Source organism: Petromyzon marinus, unplaced genomic scaffold (assembly GCF_048934315.1).
Source record: "Petromyzon marinus isolate PM22_M1 ecotype Great Lakes invasive population unplaced genomic scaffold, UKy_Petmar_22M1.pri1.0 PM_G_Scaffold_14, whole genome shotgun sequence".
NCBI lineage: Eukaryota > Metazoa > Chordata > Hyperoartia > Petromyzontiformes > Petromyzontidae > Petromyzon > Petromyzon marinus.
This window is the reverse complement of record NW_027422695.1, coordinates 2,354,951-2,377,764: the sequence shown is the minus strand read 5'-3', so window position 1 is coordinate 2,377,764 and position 22,814 is coordinate 2,354,951. Positions and strand designations below refer to the sequence as shown.

Sequence of the window (22,814 nt, the reverse complement as noted above, 5' to 3'; positions counted from 1 at the left end):
GTTCAAGCCCTGGGTCTGGGTGTCTCTCTCTCTCAGTGGGTTCATAACGGCCGTGTCAGAGACAATGACACCCTGGGTTCAAGCCCTGGGTCTGGGTGTCTCTCTCAGTGGGGTCATAATAGCCGTGTCAGACACTGAGACCCTGGGTTCAAGCCCTGGGTCTGGGTGTCTCTCTCAGTGGGTTCATAATGGCCGTGTCAGAGACACTGACACCCTGGGTTCAAGCCCTGGGTCTGGGTGTCTCTCTCAGTGGGTTGATAATGGCCGTGTCAGAGACACTGAGACCCTGGGTTCAAGCCCTGGGTCTGGGTGTCTCTCTCTCAGTGGGTTCATAATGGCCGTGTCAGAGACACTGAGACCCTGGGTTCAAGCCCTGGGTCTGGGTGTCTCTCTCAGTGGGGTCATAATGGCCGTGTCAGAGACACTGAGACCCTGGGTTCAAGCCCTGGGTCTGGGTGTTGTGGGTTCCATGCCGACCCTAATGCCCGCTGCTGCTGCTGCTGTATAGACTTTGTCTCTGTCCCTTTTGTCGCGTGGATTTTTTTCCGGGCCCTCTGGTTTTCCCCTCCACATTTGAGAAACGTGAGTTGTCGAGTATTTGTCAACTGCTCTAAAGGTCCACGTGATGATGACGACGACGATGATAATAAACCGAATTGCTAGAGCTATCATTTGTAACGGTCAGGTCAAGGCCTTCTGAAAGAGCTACGCCGCATCTCAACGAGGGCCTTACCCGGTAAAAAATAAAACGTTTCGTTTTTAGTTCAAGTCCCGTGCACAACATCACGCATCCACCTGTAAAGAGGAGGAGGAGGAGTTCCAGCCCAGGTAAGTGAACTCGCCACCTTTATTATCGTCACCACCAGCACCACCACTACCGCGATGTCTCCAGCAAACAACGAAACAGCTGCCAGGCCCCCTTCAGTCTGGGGGCAGGCAGGCAGGGAGAGAGGGGACGAGGCCACGACAGCCCACGTGACCCACAACCAACGCTGGGGCACGTGGCGACGTCAAATAGAACCGTGACGCACAAAGCGCCCCCACCCCCCACCCCCCTGGGTGGGGGCGAGTCGAACGGACGACGATTCTCTGTCGACTCTCTCGGATCGTTCTGGAAGATTCATCGTGGAATGCGCCCCAACAACGCACGCACAGCCTCACCACCACCACCCACCACCACCCACCGGGCCATCGATAAAGTTGTGCGAGTCTGGTGAGTCTTTGGGTCTCTGAGTGGTGAGTCTGTGGGTCTCTGTGTGATGAGTCTATGGGTCTCTGTGTGGTGAGTCTGTGGGTCTCTGTGTGGTGAGTCTGTGGGTCTCTGTGTGGTGAGTCTATGGGTCTCTGTGTGTGGTGAGTCTATGGGTCTCTGCGTGGTGAGTCTGGGTCTCTGTGTGGTGAGTCTATGGGTCTCTGTGTGGTGAGTCTATGGGTCTCCATGTGATGAGTCTGTGGGTCTCTGTGTGGTGAGTCTATGGGTCTCTGTGTGATGAGTCTATGGGTCTCCGTGTGATGAGTTTGTGGGTCTCTGTGTGGTGAGTCTATGGGTCTCTGTGTGATGAGTCTATGGGTCTCTGTGTGAGTCTATGGGTCTCTGTGTGGTGAGTCTGTGGGTCTCTGTGTGATGAGTCTATGGGTCTCTGTGTGATGAGTCTATGGATCTCTGTGTGATGAGTCTATGGATCTCTGTGTGATGAGTCTATGGGTCTCTGTGTGATGAGTCTATGGGTCAAACTCAGAAATATACAGCGGCGGCAGGCATCGTCAGGGGTCGGGATGGAACCCACGACCTCCCGCGTGCCAGGCGAGGTGGTCGGCATCTTCTAGCCACCGCGCGGTGTGATTGGTGTGGCGACGACTTGGGGAGCGGCTTTCATCCGGCGGTGTCAACCGGGGGCGGGGACGAGGTCCTAAAGTTCCGATTTCTGCTCCACCGCGGTGGTGGCGGCGGCGGTGGCAGCGGCGGTGGCGGCGGTGGTGTCGGTGGTGGTGGCGGCAGCGGCGGTGGCTACCTGCACTCGGCAGAGACAATATCAGGCTTGGGGACCAGGCCTGGAGCGTTCCCCCCTCGCTCGTTCGCCGGGGAACGAGAAGATCACGCAGGGTGGGGAGAAAAACTCACAAGGCACAGAACTCGAAACAACAGCCAGCAGCAGCATCATCATCATCAGGCCCGATGATGATGATGATGCCGGTGGTGGTCGTAATTAGGGGTGAGGTGTCACCAGGTACTTGAATTGTGAAGGTTGTCGTGGGTTTACTTTACAACACACTACCGGTTCGTACTGAACAAGCATACTACACTGTACACTACACACCACACTGTACACTACACTACACACAACACTGTACAGTACACTGCACTGTCCACTACACTATACACTACACTGTACAGTACACTATAAACTAGTAACTAATTGGCACGTTTTGTTTACGTGACACTAAACCTGACTAATTGGCTGCGTCAGGTGGTGGCGGGTTTTACGACACAGCGTTTATATATTGACGCCACTTAACACAAAAACAAATTCGACTTTGGACACAACGGGAATATTGTGTTCATGTAGCAGCAGGAGGAGGAGGAATCCACAAATGTACGGTCGGGGGTACGGGGGTCAGAACGTTACAACAGCAAACACGACATGCAAACACGACACGCAGACACGACACGCTAACACGTCACGCAAACATGACAAGCAGACACGACACGCAGACACGACACGCAGACACGACACGCTAACACGTCACGCAGACACGACACGCAGACACGACACGCTAACATGTCACGCTGACACGACACGCAGACACGACACGCTAACACGTCACGCTAACACGACACGCAGACACGACACGCAGACACGTCACGCAAACACGACACGCAAACACGACACGCGCCGTCGGCACATGCCAGGTATAGCAAAGGTTAACAAATCAATAAAAATAAATATATAGACACAAATATTTTGTGTATCTTACCGGGTAAGCCCCCCGCTGTGCTACTACGTCACTTGTTTAGTAGAAGCTACACCGGCTACCACAAGTGACAGCTCAACTCAGTGGCTTATCGTCATCATCGTCATCATTATCGTCATCATCGTCATCATAGTCATTATCATCGTCGTCATCATCATCGTCGTCATCATCATCGTTATCGTCATCATCGTCATCATCGTCATCGTTGTCATCGTCATCATCATCGTCATCATCGTTGTCATCGTCGTCATCATCATTATCATCGTCGTCATCATCATCATCGTCATCATCATCGTCGGGTGGCAAATATAGAGCAGCAGCCAAATGGCTCTGAATGCGTAGAGATGCAGGAAGTGTCAGGGTCGGGATAGGACCCACGACCTCCTGCGTACCAGGCGAGGTAATAATACGGTTTTTCCCCTTTTTGGTACTGGCAAAGGAGGTCTAATGATGTAGATGATCCAGGCGAGGCAGTTAACATCTCATAGCCACCGTGATGACGACGATGATGATGAGGGAGACACCGCAAACTCCAAATACACAGGTGTCAGGGGCGGGGAAGTAGCCCACGCCCTCCTGTGGACCAAGCGAGGCAGTCCACATCTCAGCCATTGTGATGCTGATGATGATTATGAGAGACACCGCAAACTCTAAATATACAGCAGCAGCAGGCGTCGTCAGGGTCTGGATCCAACCCACGCCCTCCCGTGTACCAAGCGAGGCAGTCCACATCTACGTAGCCACCGCAACGCCACCGCCGCTCACCGGGACGCTCGCCGGCGTTCCGTCTGCCCCGCACGGTGCACATCAGCAAGGGGAGCAGCACCAGCACCGTCAGCACCGTCATGGCCACCGTCAAGCTGATGGGGTAGATACTGCTGCCGCTGGCGGGGAGCGTCGCCTCGTCTCCCGTAGACACCGCGGACGAGGGTGGGGAGGAGCGGGAGGTGGATGGGGTGGTGGTGATGGTGGTGGTGGCGGCGGTGGTGGTGGTGGCATTGGTGGTGGTGGCGGTGGTGGCGGCGGTGGCGGCGGTGGTGGTGGTGGCGGTGGTGGTGGTGGTGGCTACGGGATTGGGGACACACGAGGAGATTCGGTGAGACGCGGGGAGATACGGGTAGACATGGGGAAGCAGAGACACGAGGAAACAGAGAGACACAGTGAGACAGATACAGACAGACAGACAGATACAGACAGAGAAACAGACAGAGAGACTGACAGAGAGACAGACAGAGACACACAGACAGAGTGGGATGCTGAGCAGTGTTGTTGGATGAGGTTAGTGAGGAGGAGGTTTTGGTCTTAATCACTTCTCTGTGTATGTGTGTGTCTGTCTGTGTGTGTGTCTGTATGCTGGGCTGGCTGAGTCATGTAGCCCGCATGCCCAGCCACCGCATGCCGAAACAGCTTTTGTTCGGCCGGATCGAGTGGGTTGAACGGGCGCGGCATGGACTGGAGAAGAGATGGAGTGATGTGGTACAGAAGGACGTGGAGCTGAGTGGACTTGCCGATGACTGGTACCAGCGGTGTCAAGATCGGCCTCTGTGGAGGAGGCTCGTGAAGGACACTACTGGGCAGTTGGAGGCAGTCGCCCTCCAACAACAACGGAGGGCAGAGGAGCGACGCTCACAACAACGAGCGGAGCGCCGGGTGGCTAAAGCCCAGCAGGTTGGCACAGTAGGGGGCACAGGTGGTGCATCAGCCAGTCATCTCAGTCAGTCGACCCGTGGCACCTGGGTCTGCCCTGTGACCTGCCAGCGGGCGTTCGACACACGTGGCCTCAAGGTGCACATGTCCTGGCACAAGTGTCGTGGTGACGTCACCACCACTTAGTGGTGAATGGCGGTTGTTGTTGTGTCTGTGTGTCTGTGTGTGTCTGTGTGTGTCTGTGTGTGTCTGGTACAAGCGTCGTGGTGACGTCACCGCCACTTAGTGGCGAATGGCGGTTGTTGTTGTCTGTGTGTGCCTGTCTGTGTGTCTGTGTGTGTCTGTCTGTCTGTGTCTATTCAACATCGCCTTGCCAGGCACACTGAGGAGAAGCTTGCAGAGCCCCAATGTGGTTTCAGGAAAGGACAGTCCTGCACAGATGCCATATTTTCTGTCCGTCTGCTACAGCACAGGTGTAGGGAATTCCAACAAGACCTACATCTCTGCTTTATTGACCTGGTCAAGGCCTATGATACCATCAGTAGGCCTGGGCTCTGGGTTGTTCTTCATACTTTTGCAGTCCCTGACCCTCTGCTCACTATCATTAAGGACCTTCATGATGGTGAGCAGGCCCGGGTAAAACTACGTGGCCGGGAGTCAGAGCCATTCCCTGTACACCTTGGGGTGCGATAGCGATGTCCTCTGGCTCCCACATTATTTAACATCTATTTCGACCGCGTAGTTCGTGAAGCCTTCGATGGCCGTACCAGACCAGAGGAATTTCCATCTGGTACAGATGTAGCGCCATAGATGGAACGGCGGTGCCTCGTACCGTCAGGGGAGGGGCTGCAGCGGCAGCCCTAGAGGGGAGGGGCTGCTGGGGGCTCAGGACCCCAGACAGCCCCACCCCTCGGCTCTAGGACCCCAGACAGCCCCACCCCTCGATGGGCAGGAGGCACCAGAGGGGACCTCCCCGGCCGATCTGGAGCCAGCCGCAGCCGAAGAACGAAGGGCGGCGGCGGCAGCAGCCGGGTAGGACTCCGGACCCCCTCGCCCCGCCGTCCTTGTGCAGGGCGGTAGTCGGTGACGTCACGTCGTGCTCAACCCTCCGGTACGATGACGTCACGTGCGGTGACGTCACGGACAGGGGGCCGGGACGGTGACGTCATGTCCCCCCGGGGAATTTAGGTTGGGACCCGTGACGTGTTCGAGGTCGTTGGCGGGGAGCCAGGAACGTGTGAAGTTGGGAGTTGGGACCCGGGGTAGGGGGAGATTAGCACCTGGCTAGCGGAGCCTGTGGGTGTGCTAGGGACCTCCCCAGTACCCTACCCCTGGGGGAGCGATGGGACCTAGGGTAGGGGGAGATTGGCACCGGGCTAGGGTAGTCTGTGGGTGCGCTAGGGACCTCTCCAGTACCCTACCCCTGGGGGAGCGATGGGACCCAGGGTAGGGGGAGATTAACACCAGGCTAAGGTAGTCTGTGGGTGCGCTAGGGACCTCCCCAGTACCCTACCCCTGGGGGAGCGATGGGACCCAGGGTAGGGGGAGATTAACACCAGGCTAGGGTAGCCTGTGGGTGTGCTAGGGACCTCCCCAGTACCCTACCCCTGGGGTGTGGAGTGTAGGCAGTGAGCGTGCAGTACACGGAGTCATGGTGTGTGAAAAGTCTTTAATAAAACAACTGGCGCAAGCCCCTACATGAAGATCTGCCTCCGAGTCGTCATTTACGCCTCAACACTTGTAAGGGCCGGGACGCCGTGCGGGCCGGTGGTGGGACTCTGGGCCAGTGGTGGGACTCTGAGCCAGTGGTGGGACTCTGGGCCAGTGGTGGTGGGACTCTGGGCCACTGGTGGTGGGACTCTGGGCTAGTGGTGGTGGGACTCTGGGCCACTGGTGGTGGGACTCTGGGCCAGTGGTGGGACTCTGGGTCAGTGGTGGGACTCTGGGACTACCAGCCCCACGCCCTTATAAGGGCAAGGTCCGAGGAAGCCAGAGTGTGGACCCGCACCTTGGCTGGGTGGGGTCAGGGGTCGCCTCAGGAGGACTGTTGGAGTGCTGCATTTTAATAAAGGAGTTACCTATGCAAAGTGTCTCCGGAACCCATTACACAGATACAATGGGAGGCTGATCGATGCCCAGGTGCGGTCGAGGGATGGCTCCCTATTGCTCAACCACGTTGCGTATGCCGATGATCTGGTAATCGCTGCGCACTCAGAGGAGGAGTTGGAGGCGCTGCTGCTAAACCTGGAGCTTGCCACTAAGAGGTGGGGCCTTACCATCAGTCCCACCAAAACTAAGCACCTGCCTGGGTATTTTGTACCATTGGACAATCCACTCCCACAACTCCCAATCGGTGATTGAGTTGTGGAGAGAGTGAAGAGTTTCCCATACCTGGGCAGTGTGCTCATGACCGGCTCCGGTTGGACAGCAAAGGTCTCACTCTGAATCAGTCGAGCGGCATTATCTATTCATCGGTTGCGTAACGCTGTGTGGAAGCTACCTGGTCTGTCACTCTGCACGAATCTTCAGGTCTTCTCGGCCACAGTCATTCCCTCCCTTCTCTACGCTTGCGAAAAGTGGACCCCCCTAATGGAACATCTTCGCCGGTTGGAAACATTTAGGCTGGCCTGCCTACAATCCATCCTGGGTTTAACCAGGCTGGATTGTGTGAGCTCACAAATCCCAGAAAAATCTGGACAAAGTCCCATCGGTGAGCTCCTCCGGCAGGCAAGGCTGCGTTGGCTGGGTCATGTAGCCCGCATGCCCAGCCACCGCATGCCTAAACAGCTTTTGTTAGGCCGGATAGAGGGGGCTAAACGGGTGCGGCACTCGCCCACCCACTCACTCACCCTCCTACCCACTCAACCACTCACGCACCCACCCTCTCAACCACTTGTCCACCCAATCAGTCAACTACTCACCCACCCACTAACGCACCAACTCACTCAACTACTCACCCAATCACTCACCCACCCACTCACTCACCCACCCAATCAATCGCCCACCCAATCACTCACCCACCCACTCACTCAACCACTCACGCACCCACTCACTCAACCACTTACCCACCCACTCACCCACTGACCCACTCAACTACTCACCCAATCACTCACCCACCTAATCACTCACCCACTTACTCACCCACCCACTCACCCACCCACTCACTCACTTACTCGCCCACTCACTCAGCCACTCACCCACCCACCCACTCACCTACGGCGCTGTGCGGTGGAGGGACGGAGACACACGACGGTGGAGACCACTCCCCTGTCTTCCACCGTGGGTAGCGAGCTACGACTCTCACGCGGACGCAGTACTCATCTTTGTCGCCAGGCGGAGGCACCGCGTGGCGGTAGCGGCACCCAACAAAGCGCTCCTGGCAGTAGCAAGCAGAAGGCTTTAGTGTGCCTGGTTATGTGGATGACACATTGGTGATCTGGCCACACAGCAACGATACACTGAACGCATTTCTAAATCGTCTCACCATGAAGTTGACAGAGGCTGACAGAACTCCAACATTTCTTTACCCAAAGAACCAAAGAGTTGGCATTTCTGGACATTCGGCTCAGACGGGGTAGAAGTGACACAATAACACTCAGTATTTACCAAAATAAAACTCGTACTGACACCTATCTGAATGCAGAGTCACAACCTTCACCCCGCAACAGAAATCTGCTCTTGTCAAGTCGCTCATTCATCGAGCTAAGAAAGTGTCAGATGGTGACAGTCTGAGAAGTGAAATTCAACATGTTAAAGAAGCGCTGCAAATGAACGGTTACGATGATGCACAAATAAAGAGGGCATTGAATACCAAAACCACATCAAATAACAAGAGCATTGAAACCGCCCAAGTAATTAAAACGATCAAAATACCGTACATTGCGGGAGTAGCTGATGAACCCGCCACATGTTTGGGAAAACAAAACATCCGAGTCAGATTTGGCACGGTACATAAAATACAGAATTTAATATCTGCTACAAAACATGTATTACCGAAGCTATCAACAGAAGGTGTGGTACAGGATTAACTGCACGTGTGGTAAATGTTATGTTGGGCAAACAGGACGAATGATCAGCACGAGACTAAAAGAACACCAGAGAAACATTAAATTCTCCCAAACACAACTGTCAGCAGTAGCAGAACACGCGTGCCAACAATGACACACTCCATTGATTTTGATGTTGAAGTTTCGTGCAAAACTAGCTCCTACTGGCCAAGACTAATTAGAGAATCTATCGAAATTGAAAGAAATCTAAATAATTCTAGATTTAAAGCTTTCGTGACTGCTAGGATCCATACTCTCGTCCCTTCACCTGATGAAGGCCGCTTGTGTTGTGGCCGAAACGTCGTGATTTTTTATTTGATTTTCACCTACGTGACTTTACCCAATAGAACCAAATCGAAATAGCTTTAACCGTTCGGATAGCTACCGCCTTAGTGCTGCGTGTGAGCGAATCATCAAATAATGCATTAGTTAAATGCATGCCTACAAAGGGCGGCATACTTCAACAGGGATTATCGTTGGTCGGGCTATTTTATTCAACACAATAGACAGGAAAGACAAGTGCAAAGGGCTCGCATAATGCACATGCCTCATGTGCCTTGCCTCAGTAATCACTCCACCCCCCCCACCCATGATTGTGCAAGAGCGCAGAAGGGTGGTCACCACATCTAGGCCTCTATATAAGGAACGAAACAGGAAGACTTCACAAATCTGTCTGTCGCCTGATGAAGCTGGTTGTAATTACTGGTGAAACGTCACGGTACTCAGACTGTAAATGTTGTGGCTTGGCTCTCCAACACACAACTGGTGTGCTGTACTAGTACACTACACTATACACTACACTATACACTACACACTAGTGTTGTACTAGTGACGAATTGGCACGTTCTGTTTACGTGAGAACCCTTACTAGTTGGCTGTGTCGGGTGGTGGCGGGTTTTAACGACACAACATTTATACATTTACGCGACCTAACCCAAAAACCTTTTATGGATGATATTGGTCGCGTACGCCAACTACGTGTTAACCTGAGCATCATCATCATCATCAGTAGTAGTAGCATCACCACCCACCCACTCAACCACCCACTCACCCACTCAACCACTCACCCACCCGCCCACTCACCCGCTCAATCACCCACCCACTCACCCACCACTCACTCATCCACCCGCCCACCCACCTACCCGCTCACTCAGCAGCTCAATCACCCACTCACCCACCCACTCACCCACCCACTCACCCACCCACCCACTCACCCACCCACTCACCCACTCACCCACCCACTCACCCACTCACCCACCCACTCACCCACTCACCCACTCACCCACCCACTCACCCACCCACTCACCCACTCACCCACCCACTCACCCACCCACTCACCCACCCACTCACCCACCCACTCACCCACTCACCCACTCACCCACCCACCCACTCTCACCGTGCTCGTCACGCCCCTCCTTGTGGAGACCTCTGCCTGCAGGTGGTACAGCACGTCACACTGCGCCATCCTCCTCCTCCAACCACTCCTCATGGAGACCCCCACGGAGAGCTCCCACGCCTTCGGCTCTCCCTCGTCATCGTCGTCATCGTCGTCATAGTACTCATCGTCGTCGCCATCGCCGTCAGCCCCATCACCGTCGGCGCCAACACCCTCATCATCATCATCGTAGTCGTCATTGTCGTAGCCATCGTCGTCATCTTTGTAGACCTCATCCTCACCCTCACTACCACACTCCTCCTTCTCCTCACCACCATCACCACCCTCCTCCTCCACCGTCGCGTTCTTGTGAAGCATCACTGTGACAGTCGGAGCGCTGAGCACAGCTGAGACACGGGGGGGGAGGGGTAGTCACAGGTGGGGAGGGGTGAGTGACATCTCGCTCACCTGGTGAGGGAGGTGACATCTCACTCACCCGGTGAGGGAGGTGACGTCTCACTCACCCGGTGAGGGAGGTGACGTCTCACTCACCCGGTGAGGGAGGTGACGTCTCACTCACCCGGTGAGGGAGGTGACGTCTCACTCACCCGGTGAGGGAGGTGACGTCTCACTCACCCGGTGAGGGAGGTGACGTCTCACTCACCCGGTGAGGGAGGTAACATCTCACTCACCCGGTGAGAGAGACACTCACACAGAGACACCCAAAGAGACACACACAGACACTCAACAACAACAACTGCCATTCGCCACCAAGTGGCGGTGACGTCACCACGATGCTTGTGCCAGGCTATGTGCACCCTGAGGCCACGTGAAGTGTCGAACGCCCGCTGGCAGGAGGTCACAGGGCAGACCCAGGTGCCACAGGTCGACTGACTGAGATAACTGGCTGATGCACCACCTGTGCCCCCTACTGTGGCAACCTGCTTTGCTTTAGCCACCCGGCGCTCCGCTCGTTGTTGTGAGCGTCACTCCTCCGCCCTCCGTTGTTGTTGGAGGGCGACTGCCTCCAACTGCCCAGTAGCGTCCTTCACGAGCCTCCCCCACAGAGGCCGATCTTGACACCGCTGGTACCAGTCATCGGCAAGTCCACTCAGCTCCACGTCCTCCTGTACCACAACACTCCATCTCTTCTCTAGCCCGTGCCGCGCCCGCTTAGCCCCCTCAATCCGGCCGAACAAAAGCTATTTCGGCATGCGGTGGCTGGGCATGCGGGCTACATGACCCAGCCATCGCAGCCTTCCCCACCGGAGGAGCTCACCGATGGGACCTTGCCCAGATCTTTCAAGGATTTGTGAGCTCCTCACACAATCCAGTCTGGTTAAACCCAGGATGGATCGTAGACAGGCCAGCCTAAATGTTTCTAACCGGCGAAGATGTTCCATTAGGGGGGTCCACGTTTCGCAAGCGTAGAGAAGGGAGGGAATGACCGTGGCCGAGAAGACCTGACGCTTAGTGCGGAGCGACAGACCAGGTAGCTTCCACACAGCGTTACGCAACCGATGAAAAGATATTGCCGCTCGACTGATTCGGAGTGAGACCTCTGCTGTTAAACTGGAGCCAGTCATAAGCACACTGCCCAGGTATGGGAAACTCTCCACTCTCTCCACAACTGCCCCATCACCGATAGGGAGTTGTGGGGGTGGAGTGTCCGATGGTACAAAATACCCAGGCAGGTGCTTAGTTTTGGTGGGGCTGATGGTAAGGTCCCACCTCTTAGTGGCACGCTCCAGTCTCAGCAGCAGCGGCTCCAACTCCTCCTCTGAATGAGCAGCTATTACCAAATCATCAGCATACATAACGTGGTTGAGCAATTGGGAGCCATCCCTTGACCGCACCCGGGCATCGATCAGCCTCCCATTATATCGGTACCATATGGAGATTCCCCCGGTACAGCGATTGAAGGCTTCACGAACTACGTGGTCAAAATAGATGTTAAATAATGTGGGAGCCAGAGGACATCCCTGTCGCACCCCAAGGTGTACAGGGAATGGCTCTGACTCCCGGCCACGTAGTTTTACCTGGGCCCCCCAGACCGTTGTTATGATGTCATATAGGGCAGTCTGTGCACAAACGCCACCCTCCCTCAGCACCTCGCTTGGGAGATCATCTCTGCCCGTTGCCTTTCCTGGTCTCAGACTCCGGATCGCCTTCAGTACTTCCTCAACAGATGGCACCTCAGGCAGCCACTCACAGGGGGTGACTTCTTCCAATATTTGAGGCACCGCAGCCTCAGCAGGGTCATCCTCACTTTGTGCCACGATGTTTTCCTGGCTGAGGGATTTTTCCTCCCCCAGGATCTCACAGAAATGCTCAGCAAATCTGCAAACCTGTTGCTGGGGGTCGGAGATTGGATCACCGTTTTTTCCCCTAATGATGGTAATAGGTGTGGCGCTGCAGGTTACTTTTTTGATGGAGTTAAATAGAGATTTGTGATCACAGGCCACTGAGGCAGACTCCATCTCCTCAGCAACCCGCGACCACCACCCATCCTTGCAGCGCCTCACGGCTCTCCGAACCTCCGAGCGAAGGCTGCGGTAAGCCTCCTCATTCTCTGACGTGGGATTCTGTAGCCGATGACAGTGGACCTGTCGCTTTTTCTCAACCATCCTGAACACCTCCTCTGTCAGCCAGGGTCTCTGGGGAGGTCTGGACCGCGTACCCAAAGCAGCCATTGTAGCTGCATGAGTCACAGTCCTAAACCTCGCCCATTTACCCTCGACATCAGGAGGAGTCGGGGACGATGCCAATCCCAGCCGCAAGCGATGATGAAATTCTCGCTTGCAACTTTCATCAGATAACTGAGACCAGGCCACTTTTGGTTGGAATGGGGTCCTGGGTGTACACCCACCACCGGAGTGGAAGAATGGCAGGCGCATCTTACAGATGACTAGTCGATGGTCAGAGGGTAGATCAGCTCCACGGTAGGTACTGGTATCAAGGACATGGGCTCGCATCCGCTGGTCCGTCACTATGTAGTCCAGCAGATGTTCTTGCTTGGACCCGGCACGCATCCATTGAAGTCACCCAACATGATGACTCTATCCCGAGGGGCCACTTTAGCCAGCACCTGTGACAGGAGGTCATAGAAGGCATCTGACTCATCGGCTTTGCTTGTGTAGAGGTGTTAACTACGCACTGTTGTGTAACCTGCGTTGCCACCAGGGCGGTGCAGCATTACCCCTGGGTACAACGGTTGGGGTCAGTCGAGGTGAAACGGATCGTGGCCAGGGTTTGGTGCGAACCAATCAGACAGTTCCACGTGGGAATGTATGATTGGTTCTACCTGGCCACAAAGGGGTATAAGACGGGTGACCCAACGGACCTGGGGGAGTTCTCTCCCTGCACGACGACAGAAGACTGGGCTGAAGCCTAGCTAGGACCCTGGACCAGCCTCCCAGCCCTTCTAAGGGCTAAGGCTCGGCATACCCAGTGGTCAGGACCCACCGGGCCAGCGGTGGGTCAGATAGTCTCCCCTAGGTCCTAGCCGGAGGACTAGGATAGCGGTAGACGTGTGAGTCCCGCCAAGTCCGGAGGTTGTACCTCCTTAGGTATCAAGGAGGTTAGCGGTAGACGTGTGAGTCCCGCCAGGTCCGGAGGCTGTACCTTCCTAGGGTATCGGGTGAGGGACCGAATATCCCTCTGTGTGTGTTAAGCGTTGTATAAGGAAATAATACAATAAACAGAGTGTGCCTCCTAAAGAAGTCTGCTCGTCCTTACAACACTACAACTGGAGTCAGAAGTGGTTGGAAATGGAAACCAGAAGTTCAGCCCACGCGCGGAGCCAGAACGAAGATAACGCTGTCTCACCTGCAAGCACCACCAGCTCCGCTGAAAACGCTGCTGCGTTGACGGCCGCCCAGCCACCGGTTGAGCAGCCGGTTGCTCCCCCTGCCATGGGGGATGGACTCAGGGCAGCACACGGCCGTCTCGCTCAACTCCTACACGCCGCGGCCTCCATTCTCGAAGAGATCAACTTGGAGGTTGCGGGCGGGCCGAGTCAGCCGCCGGCGGACGTTCCTGCCATCGACCAGGGCGAGGACATGTTGTTATTGAGGTTGCGTCGCCACACGAATAATGCGGTTCCAAGACAGGGCAAATTTAATTCATTTGTCATGAAGCGCGGCTTGTTGATGCATTGGGATGCTGACTCGTGTCAACATAAAATCGTCGTGCCATCCGCCTTGCGATGCAAGGCCGTATGGGCGGCGCATGAGCGTTTATTGCACCTGGGTGTTCATAAGACCATTGGGTTGTTGCGGTTGCAATTTTTCTGGCCGGGCATACTGCGCGACGTCACTGACATTTTGCTGGGATGCACCCATTGTGCGCAACGTAAACCGCCGGCTAAACCGGCATGCCCACCCCTGCAACCCATTTCGGTCTCTCGTATAAATGAGTTGGTGGCTCTCGATATTTTGGGCCCTTTTCCTACTACGCCACGGGGTAATAAGTACCTTCTGCTTGGGGTAGAGTATTTTACACGGTGGCCTATGGCCTGGGCCCTCCCCAACCAGTCGGCGGCGGCTGTTGTGGACGCCTTTGTTCAAGGCTACGTCCTGGACAAGGGCGCACCAGAACGGTTGCTGACCGATCAGGGAAGAAATTTTTCAGGAGCCTTGCTGACTGATGTGTGCCGCCTGTTGGGCACTAAGAAAGTGCGCACTTCGCCCTACCATCCCCAGACCGACGGCATGGTGGAGCGCCTTCATAGAACTCTCACCGCTATGTTATGCCATCAGGTCGATGAATCCCACCTCGATTGGGACTTGCAGGTTCCGGGGGTCCTCGCCGCATACTGTATGGCACCTCACGCGGCGACGGGATTTTCCCCGTTCTTTCTAATGTACGGCAGGGATGCCTTTCCTCCCGCCGACGTTCGGCTGGAAATCGAACAGCCACCGCAAAAGTCAAAGCTCGTTGACCACTTGCGATTCAACCTCCGTAAGTTGGCCGAGGCACGGGAGGCCGCCATTGAAAATTTGGCTTCCCGCCAAAGGGCGAATTTGCGACTGCGGGACCCTCGGTCGTACACGCATCGGTGGGCACCGGGAGACAGGGCATGGCTCCACTGCCCCCAGGTGCCGGTGTCCACGTCGGCCAAACTCCTCAGACCATGGCGAGGCCCGGTTGAGGTAGTGGAAGTCCTGCGTCCCCAATGTGTTAAAATTAGCTGGGGACGGCGTCGCTGGTGCGTTCACCCCTCTCGGTTAAAACCCTTCGTCACGCCACGCGTCCCTCCACAACACACGCGAGATGGGGGCCGAGTGTGCGACGCGTCCGACGAGCCGGATGGATGTTGCCCCGTTGGTGCCTAACCCGCAGCACAGGCGTGTCATTCCTCCTGCAGATGACGCGGGAGTGACGGCTCCATGCAGGCCACGTTCGGCCTCAATGGACCGTGGAGCAGCAGGTGTCCCCGTGGAGATGCATAAAGGCCCACCGGATGCTCTAGCTCATCCTCTTCCTTCCCTTGTGCCGCCGACAAAGCCTGCCATCCCCTACGATGGTCCCGCGAAACGCACGCGCGCGAAATCTCGCCGGTTGTTATAATGTATTTTTGGCATGTCTAGTGCCTTGTACATACGTTATGTTGTTAAGGGGGGTATTTATAGGGGTTTAATTGTTCTTGTTGTTCGTGAGGCACACTCACAATTCTTCTACCATTGGTAATTTCGGAGTTTCCCATTGTTGCAGCCGGGACGGCTGGAGCTTCCGAAGGAGGGGGTGATGTAGAGGTGTTAACTACGCGCTGTTGCGTAACCTGCGTTGCCACCAGGGTGGTGCAGCATTACCCCTGGGTACAACGGTTGGGGTCAGTCGAGGTGAAACGGATCGTGGCCAGGGTTTGGTGCGAACCAATCAGACAGTTCCACGTGGGAATGTATGATTGGTTCTACCTGGCCACAAAGGGGTATAAGACGGGTGACCCAACGGACCTGGGGGAGTTCTCTCCCTGCACGACGACAGAAGACTGGGCTGAAGCCTAGCTAGGACCCTGGACCAGCCTCCCAGCCCTTCTAAGGGCTAAGGCTCGGCATACCCAGTGGTCAGGACCCACCGGGCCAGCGGTGGGTCAGATAGCCTCCCCTAGGTCCTAGCCGGAGGACTAGGATAGCGGTAGACGTGTGAGTCCTGCCAAGTCCGGAGGTTGTACCTCCTTAGGTATCAAGGAGGTTAGTGGTAGACGTGTGAGTCCCGCCAGGTCCGGAGGCTGTACCTCCCTAGGGTATCGGGTGAGGGGACCGAATATCCCTCTGTGTGTGTTAAGCGTTGTATAAGGAAATAATACAATAAACAGAGTGTGCCTCCTAAAGAAGTCTGCTCGTCCTTACAACACTACACTTGCATCCCTCCACGGATGTTCTTCTTCGGTGGGGGCATAAGTAACCACGACCACCATTCCTCGCCTCCGGTTGATGGGAAGGCGAGCCCAAAGTAGCCTGGGGCTTACAGCTTCCCACACCTCACCGCCACGCTCCCACGCCCCCTTCATTCTTTTGTTCAAAAGAAGAGCCTCACCCTGTTGTTTGGCAGTCTGCTGCCCCGAGTAGAGGACTGTCCACCCTTCATGGTGGCAGGAGCCAGAGCCGGTCCACCGGACTTCCTGAATGCCACATAGATCCAGGCGGTACCGGTCCAACTCCCGAAAGAGGAGTGGCAGCCTCTCCTCCGCAGTGAGCGTTCGAACATTCCACGTGGCCACCCGTAGTGGCTTTTCGTTGTTTCTGGAGGAGCCCCGAGGGTAGATATTCAATCTCCTGGCTCCGCCAATTGGGGTTTGGCCAGGAGACGTCATAGACGCCTGGCCCCCCGGGGCCTCCGGCACAAGCTTATTAGTTACATATTTCAGTTTAACTCGTGGTTTAGTGGTAATTAATTGAAGGTGGAGGGGTTACCAGCCCCTCGCACCCGTCCAGAGCCCCCGTTTAGCCCCTGTGGTGGACACATATGCCATGAGGGGAGGAGCCAATCAAAATTGGACCTCCCCCCACAGCACTGTCCACGACAGAGTTGTCACACACAGAGACACACACACAGAGACACTCACACAGAGAGACACTCACACAGAGACACACAGACACTCACACACAGAGAGACACACAGAGACACTCACACACAGAGACACTCACACAGAGACACACAGAGACACTCACACACAGACACACACACAGAGACACTCACACAGAGAGACACACAGAGACACACAGACACTCACACACAGAGACACACACAGAGACACTCACACACAGAGACACTCACACAGAGACACAAACAGAGACACACACAGACACTCACACACAGAGACACACACACAGAGCACAGATACACTCACACACAGAGACACTCACACAGAGACACACACAAAGACACACACAGACACTCACACACAGACACACACAGAGACACTCACACACAGAGACACTCACACAGAGACACACACAGACACTCACACACAGAGACACACACAGAGACACTCACACAGAGACACTCACACAGAGACACTCACACACAGACACACAGACACTCACACACAGAGACACACACAGAGACACTCACACACAGAGACACTCACACAGAGACACACACAGACACTCACACACAGAGACACACACAGAGACACTCACACACAGACACTCACACAGAGAGACACACACAGACACACAGACACTCACACACAGAGACACTCACACACAGAGACACTCACACAGAGACACACACAGAGACACATACAGACACTCACACACAGAGACACACACAGAGACACTCACATACAGACACTCATACACACAAACACACACACAGACAGAGACAGAGACACAGACACACACACAGACACACAGAGACAAAGCCACTGACTTGTCTTCAAGGGTAAGACCTCAACCACGACCCAGGGCAAGGAGATTGGTGCGGCCACCGGTGACGACAATGAAACGGTGGCTCTGACGCGCAGCTGATAGCGGTCACCGGGATGCCGCAGAGCTGAGGAGACGTCGCACCGAGTCTTTGTTGTGGCAGCGCAGACGGTCCGCCAGTGGGCTCGTCCATAGCTGTACAGACAGAGACACGGGGAGGAGGTGGTGAGGAGTGGGTGAGTGAGTGGGTGAGTGGGTGGGTGAGTGAGTGAGAGAGTGGGCGAGTGAGAGAGTGGGTGAGTAAGTGGATGCGTGAGTGGGTGAGTGGGCGAGTGAGTGAGTCAGTGAGTGAGTGGGTGGATGAGTGAGTGAGTGGGTGAGTTGGTGAGTGAGTGGCTGGGTGAGTGAGTGAGTCAGTGAGTGAGTGGGTGGGTGAGAGAGTAGGTAGGTGGGTGAGTGGGTGAGTGGGCGAGTGAGTCAGTCAGTGAGTGAGTGGGTGAGTGAGTAGGTGGGTGGGTGAGTGAGTGGGTGAGTCAGTGAGTGAGTGGGTGGTTGAGTGTGTGAGTGAGTGAGTGGGTGAGTGACTGAGTGAGTGAGTGGGTGAGTGAGTGAGTGGGTGAGTGAGTGAGCGAGCATCTCACCGTTTGCTCTCCACTCTGTAGGTGACGCTGCTGGTGGCGGAGTTCACGTCAGCTGGGTCCCAGCGGAGTTGTGTCAGCAGGTCTCGAGACTCCACGCGCACATTCAGTGGGGAAGCCGGGGCTGGGGAGATGGGCAAACGGCACTCAGTGTGCGCTAACCACTGCACCACCGCTCCCCACACACTCACACAAAGTGCGCTAACCACTGCACCACCACTCCACACACACACACTCACACAGTGCGCTAACCACTGCACCACCGCTCCCCACACACACACTCACACAGTGCGCTAACCACTGCACCACCGCTCCCCACACTCGCTCACACAGTGCGCTAACCACTGCACCACCGCTCCCCAAACTCACACACACAGTGCGCTAACCACTGCACCACCGCTCCCCACACTCACACACAGTGCGCTAACCACTGCACCACCGCTGCCCACACACACTCACACAGTGCGCTAACCACTGCACCACCACTCCCCACTCACACAAAGTGCGCTAACCACTGCACCACCGCTCCCCACACTCACTCACACAGTGCGCTTACCACTGCACCACCGCTCCCCACACTCACACACACAGTGCGCTAACCACTGCACCACCGCTCCCCACACACACACACAGTGCGCTAACCACTGCACCACCGCTCCCCACACTCGCTCACACAGTGGGCTAACCACTGCACCACCGCTCCCCACGTCCACCACAACCTGGCACCCGATGTATCGACCGGCTCGGCTCACCGTGGCTGCTGCACCACGTGACGAGGTGGAGGAGGAGGAGCAGCAGGAGGAGGAAGAGTAGGCCAAGTCTAGAGACGAGTTGACGCATCGCCATGGAGCAATCTTTAGTCACGTGGAGAGAAATTCGATTCCCGGTTCGATTAACTATATTCGCATCGATTCTTAATGGGATAACATTAGGAATCGATTATTGTAGAGTAACGGATGTATAGAGTCGATTTCATTTGAGATAACATGGGAATCGATATACGGTTGATTAAGCTAATTAAATCGATTTCCGTTCGGATAACATGAGAATTAAGTGGTCGAAAATTAATCTTAATGAATCGATTCCTACTTTGATTACATGAGAATTGAACATGATCGACTATCGTGTGTGGGTGTGATGCCCACCTGTGTGTGTGTACCTGTGTGTGTGTGTACCTGTGTGTGTGTGTACCTGTGTGTACCTGTGTGTGTGTGTACCTGTGTGTGTGTACCTGTGTGTGTGCACCTGTGTGTGTGTACCTGTGTGTGTACCTGTGTGTGTGTACCTGTGTGTGTACCTGTGTGTGTGTACCTGTGTGTGTGTACCTGTGTGTGTGCACCTGTGTGTGTGTGTGTACCTGTGTGTGTGTGTACCTGTGTGTGTACCTGTGTGTGTGTACCTGTGTGTGTACCTGTGTGTGTACCTGTGTGTGTGTACCTGTGTGTGTACCTGTGTGTGTGTACCTGTATGTGTACCTGTGTGTGTACCTAGGTGTGTACCTGTGTGTGTACCTGTGTGTGTGTACCTGTGTGTGTACCTTGGTGTGTACCTGTGTATGTACCTGTGTGTGTGTACCTGTGTGTGTGAACCTGTGTGTGTGTACCTGTGTGTGTGTACCTGTGTGTGTGTACCTGTGTTTGTGTGTACCTGTGTGTGTACCTGCATGTGTACCTGTTTGTGTGTGTACCTGTGTGTGTACCTGTATGTGTGTGTGTACCTGTGTGTGTACCTGCGTGTGTAACTGTGTGTGTGTGTACCTGTGTGTGTACCTGTGTGTGTGTACCTGTGTGTGTGTACCTGTGTGTGTACCTGTGTGTACCTGTGTGTGTGTACCTGTGTGTGTGTACCTGTGTGTGTATGTACCTGTGTGTGTACCTGTGTGTGTGTACCTGTGTGTTTACCTGTGTGTGTGTGTACCTGTGTGTTTACCTGTGTGTGTGTGCACCTGTGTGTATGTACCTGTGTGTGTGTGTACCCCCTACCTCCTCGCGGTGCCGGACGGGCAACTCTGTCGTGGACAGTGCTGTGGGGGGAGGGCCAATTCCGATTGGTTCCTCCCCTCATGGCGTCTGTGACCACCACAGGGGCTAAACGGGGGCTCTGGATGGGTGCGAGGGGCTGGAGTCTGAGCCTTGCCTGCCGGAGGAGCTCACCGATGGGACTTTGTCCAGATTTTTCTGGGATTTGTGAGCTCACACAATCCAGCCTGTTTAAACCCAAATTGGATCGTAGGCAGGCCAGCCTAAATGTTTCTAACCCGCGAATATGTTCCATTAGGGGGGTCCACTTTTCGCAAGCGTAGAGAAGGGAGGGAATGACTGTGGCCGAGAAAACCTGAAGATTCGTGCGGAGTGACAGACCAGGTAGCTTCCACACAGCGTTACGCAACCGATGAATAGATAATGCCGCTCGACTGATTCAGAGTGAGACCTTTGCTGTCCAACCGGAGCCGGTCATGAGCACACTGCCCAGGTATGGGAAACTCTTCACTCTCTCCACAACTCAATCACCAATTGGGAGTTGTGGGGGTAGAGTGTCCAATGTTACAAAATACCCAGGCAGGTCCTTAGTGTTGGTGGGGCTGATGGTAAGGCCCCACCTCTTAGTGGCAAGCTCCAGGTTTAGCAGCAGCGCCTCCAACTCCTCTGAGTGAGCAGCGATTACCAGATCATCGGCATACGCAACGTGGTTGAGCAATAGGGAGCCATCCCTTGACCGCACCTGGGCATCGATCAGCCTCCCATTGTATCCGTGTAGTGGGTTTCGGAGACACTTTGCATAGGTAACTCCATTATTACAACGCAACACTCCAACAGTCCTCCTGATACACTGCTACAGCCTAGGCACACGGCCTGCCCCTAGCGTGCCGTGACACTGCCTACGCTCTGGGCTCCTCCGCTGTGACCACCCTAGGGGAGGCTACCCTGACCCCACCCAGCCAAGGTGCAGGTCCACACTCTGGCTTCCTCGGACCTCGCCCTTACAAGGGCGTGGGGCCGGGAGTCCCAGAGTCACACCACCACTGGCCCAGAGTCCCACCACTGGCCCAGAGTCCCACCACCGGCCCAGAGTCCCACCACAAGCCCAGAGTCCCACCACAGGCCCAGAGTCCCACCACTGGCCCAGAGTCCCACCACCACTGGCCCAGAGTCCCACCACAGGCCCAGAGTCCCACCACTGACCCACAGTCCCACCACTGGCCCAGAGTCCCACCACTGGCCCAGAGTCCCACCACAGGCCCAGATTCCCACCACCGGCCCAGAGTCTCACCACCACTGGCCCAGAGTCCCACCACTGGCCCAGAGTCCCACCACCGGCCCAGAGTCCCACCACTGGCCCAGAGTCCCACCACTGGCCCAGAGTCCCACCACCGGCCCAGAGTCCCACCACCGGCCCGCACGGCGTCCCGGCCCTTACAAGTGTTGAGGCGTAAATGACGACTCGGAGGCAGATCTTCGTGTAGGGGCTTGCGCCAGTTGTTTTATTAAAGACTTTTCTTCACACACCATGACTCCGTGTACTGCACGCTCACTGCCTACACTCCACACCCCAGGGGTAGGGTACTGGGGAGGTCCTTAGCACACCCACAGGCTACCCTAGCCTGGTGTTAATCTCCCCCTACCCTGGGTCCCATCGCTCCCCCAGGGGTAGGGTACTGGGGAGGTCCCTAGCGCACCCACAGACTACCCTAGCCTGGTGCCAATCTCCCCCTACCCTAGGTCCCATCGCTCCCCCAGGGGTAGGGTACTGGGGAGGTCCCTAGCACACCCACAGGCTCCGCTAGCCCGGTGCTAATCTCCCCCTACCCTGGGTCCCAACTCCCAACTTCACACGTTCCTGGCTCCCCGCCAACGACCTCGAACACGTCACGGGTCCCAACCTAAATTCCCCGGGGGGACATGACGTCACCGTCCCGGCCCCCTGTCCGTGACGTCACCGCACGTGACGTCATCGTACCGGAGGGCTGAGCGCGACGTGACGTCACCGACTACCGCCCTGCACAAGGATGGCGGGGTGAGGGGTCCAGGGTCCTACCCAGCCGCCGCCGCCGGTCCTCGTTCTTGGGCCGTGGCTGGCTCCAGATCGGCCGGGGAGGTCCCCTCTGGTGCCTCCTGCCCATCGAGGGGTGGGGCTGTCTGGGGTCCTGAGCCCCCAGCAGCCCCTCCCCTCTTGGGCTGGCACTGCAACCCCTCCCCTGACGGCACGAGGCACCACCGTCACATCTACGGCGCTACATCTGTATCAGATGGAAATTCCTCTG

The 22,814-nt window shown here is 55.8% G+C and overlaps 1 protein-coding gene across 1 annotated transcript; it reads right to left on the bottom strand.

Moving 5' to 3' along the window:
• Positions 1-829: 829 nt before the first annotated feature.
• On the bottom strand, positions 830-19,405 carry LOC142910200 (uncharacterized). Its single transcript, XM_076059887.1, has 7 exons — positions 19,306-19,405; positions 18,557-18,677; positions 17,920-18,110; positions 10,063-10,448; positions 7,834-7,996; positions 3,739-4,038; positions 830-2,012 (listed from the first exon to the last, which is right to left on the bottom strand). Exons 1-7 carry the CDS (start codon positions 19,397-19,399, stop codon positions 1,765-1,767), a joined length of 1,503 nt encoding a protein of 500 aa, XP_075916002.1. The 5' UTR covers positions 19,400-19,405; the 3' UTR covers positions 830-1,764.
• Positions 19,406-22,814: the final 3,409 nt, after the last annotated feature.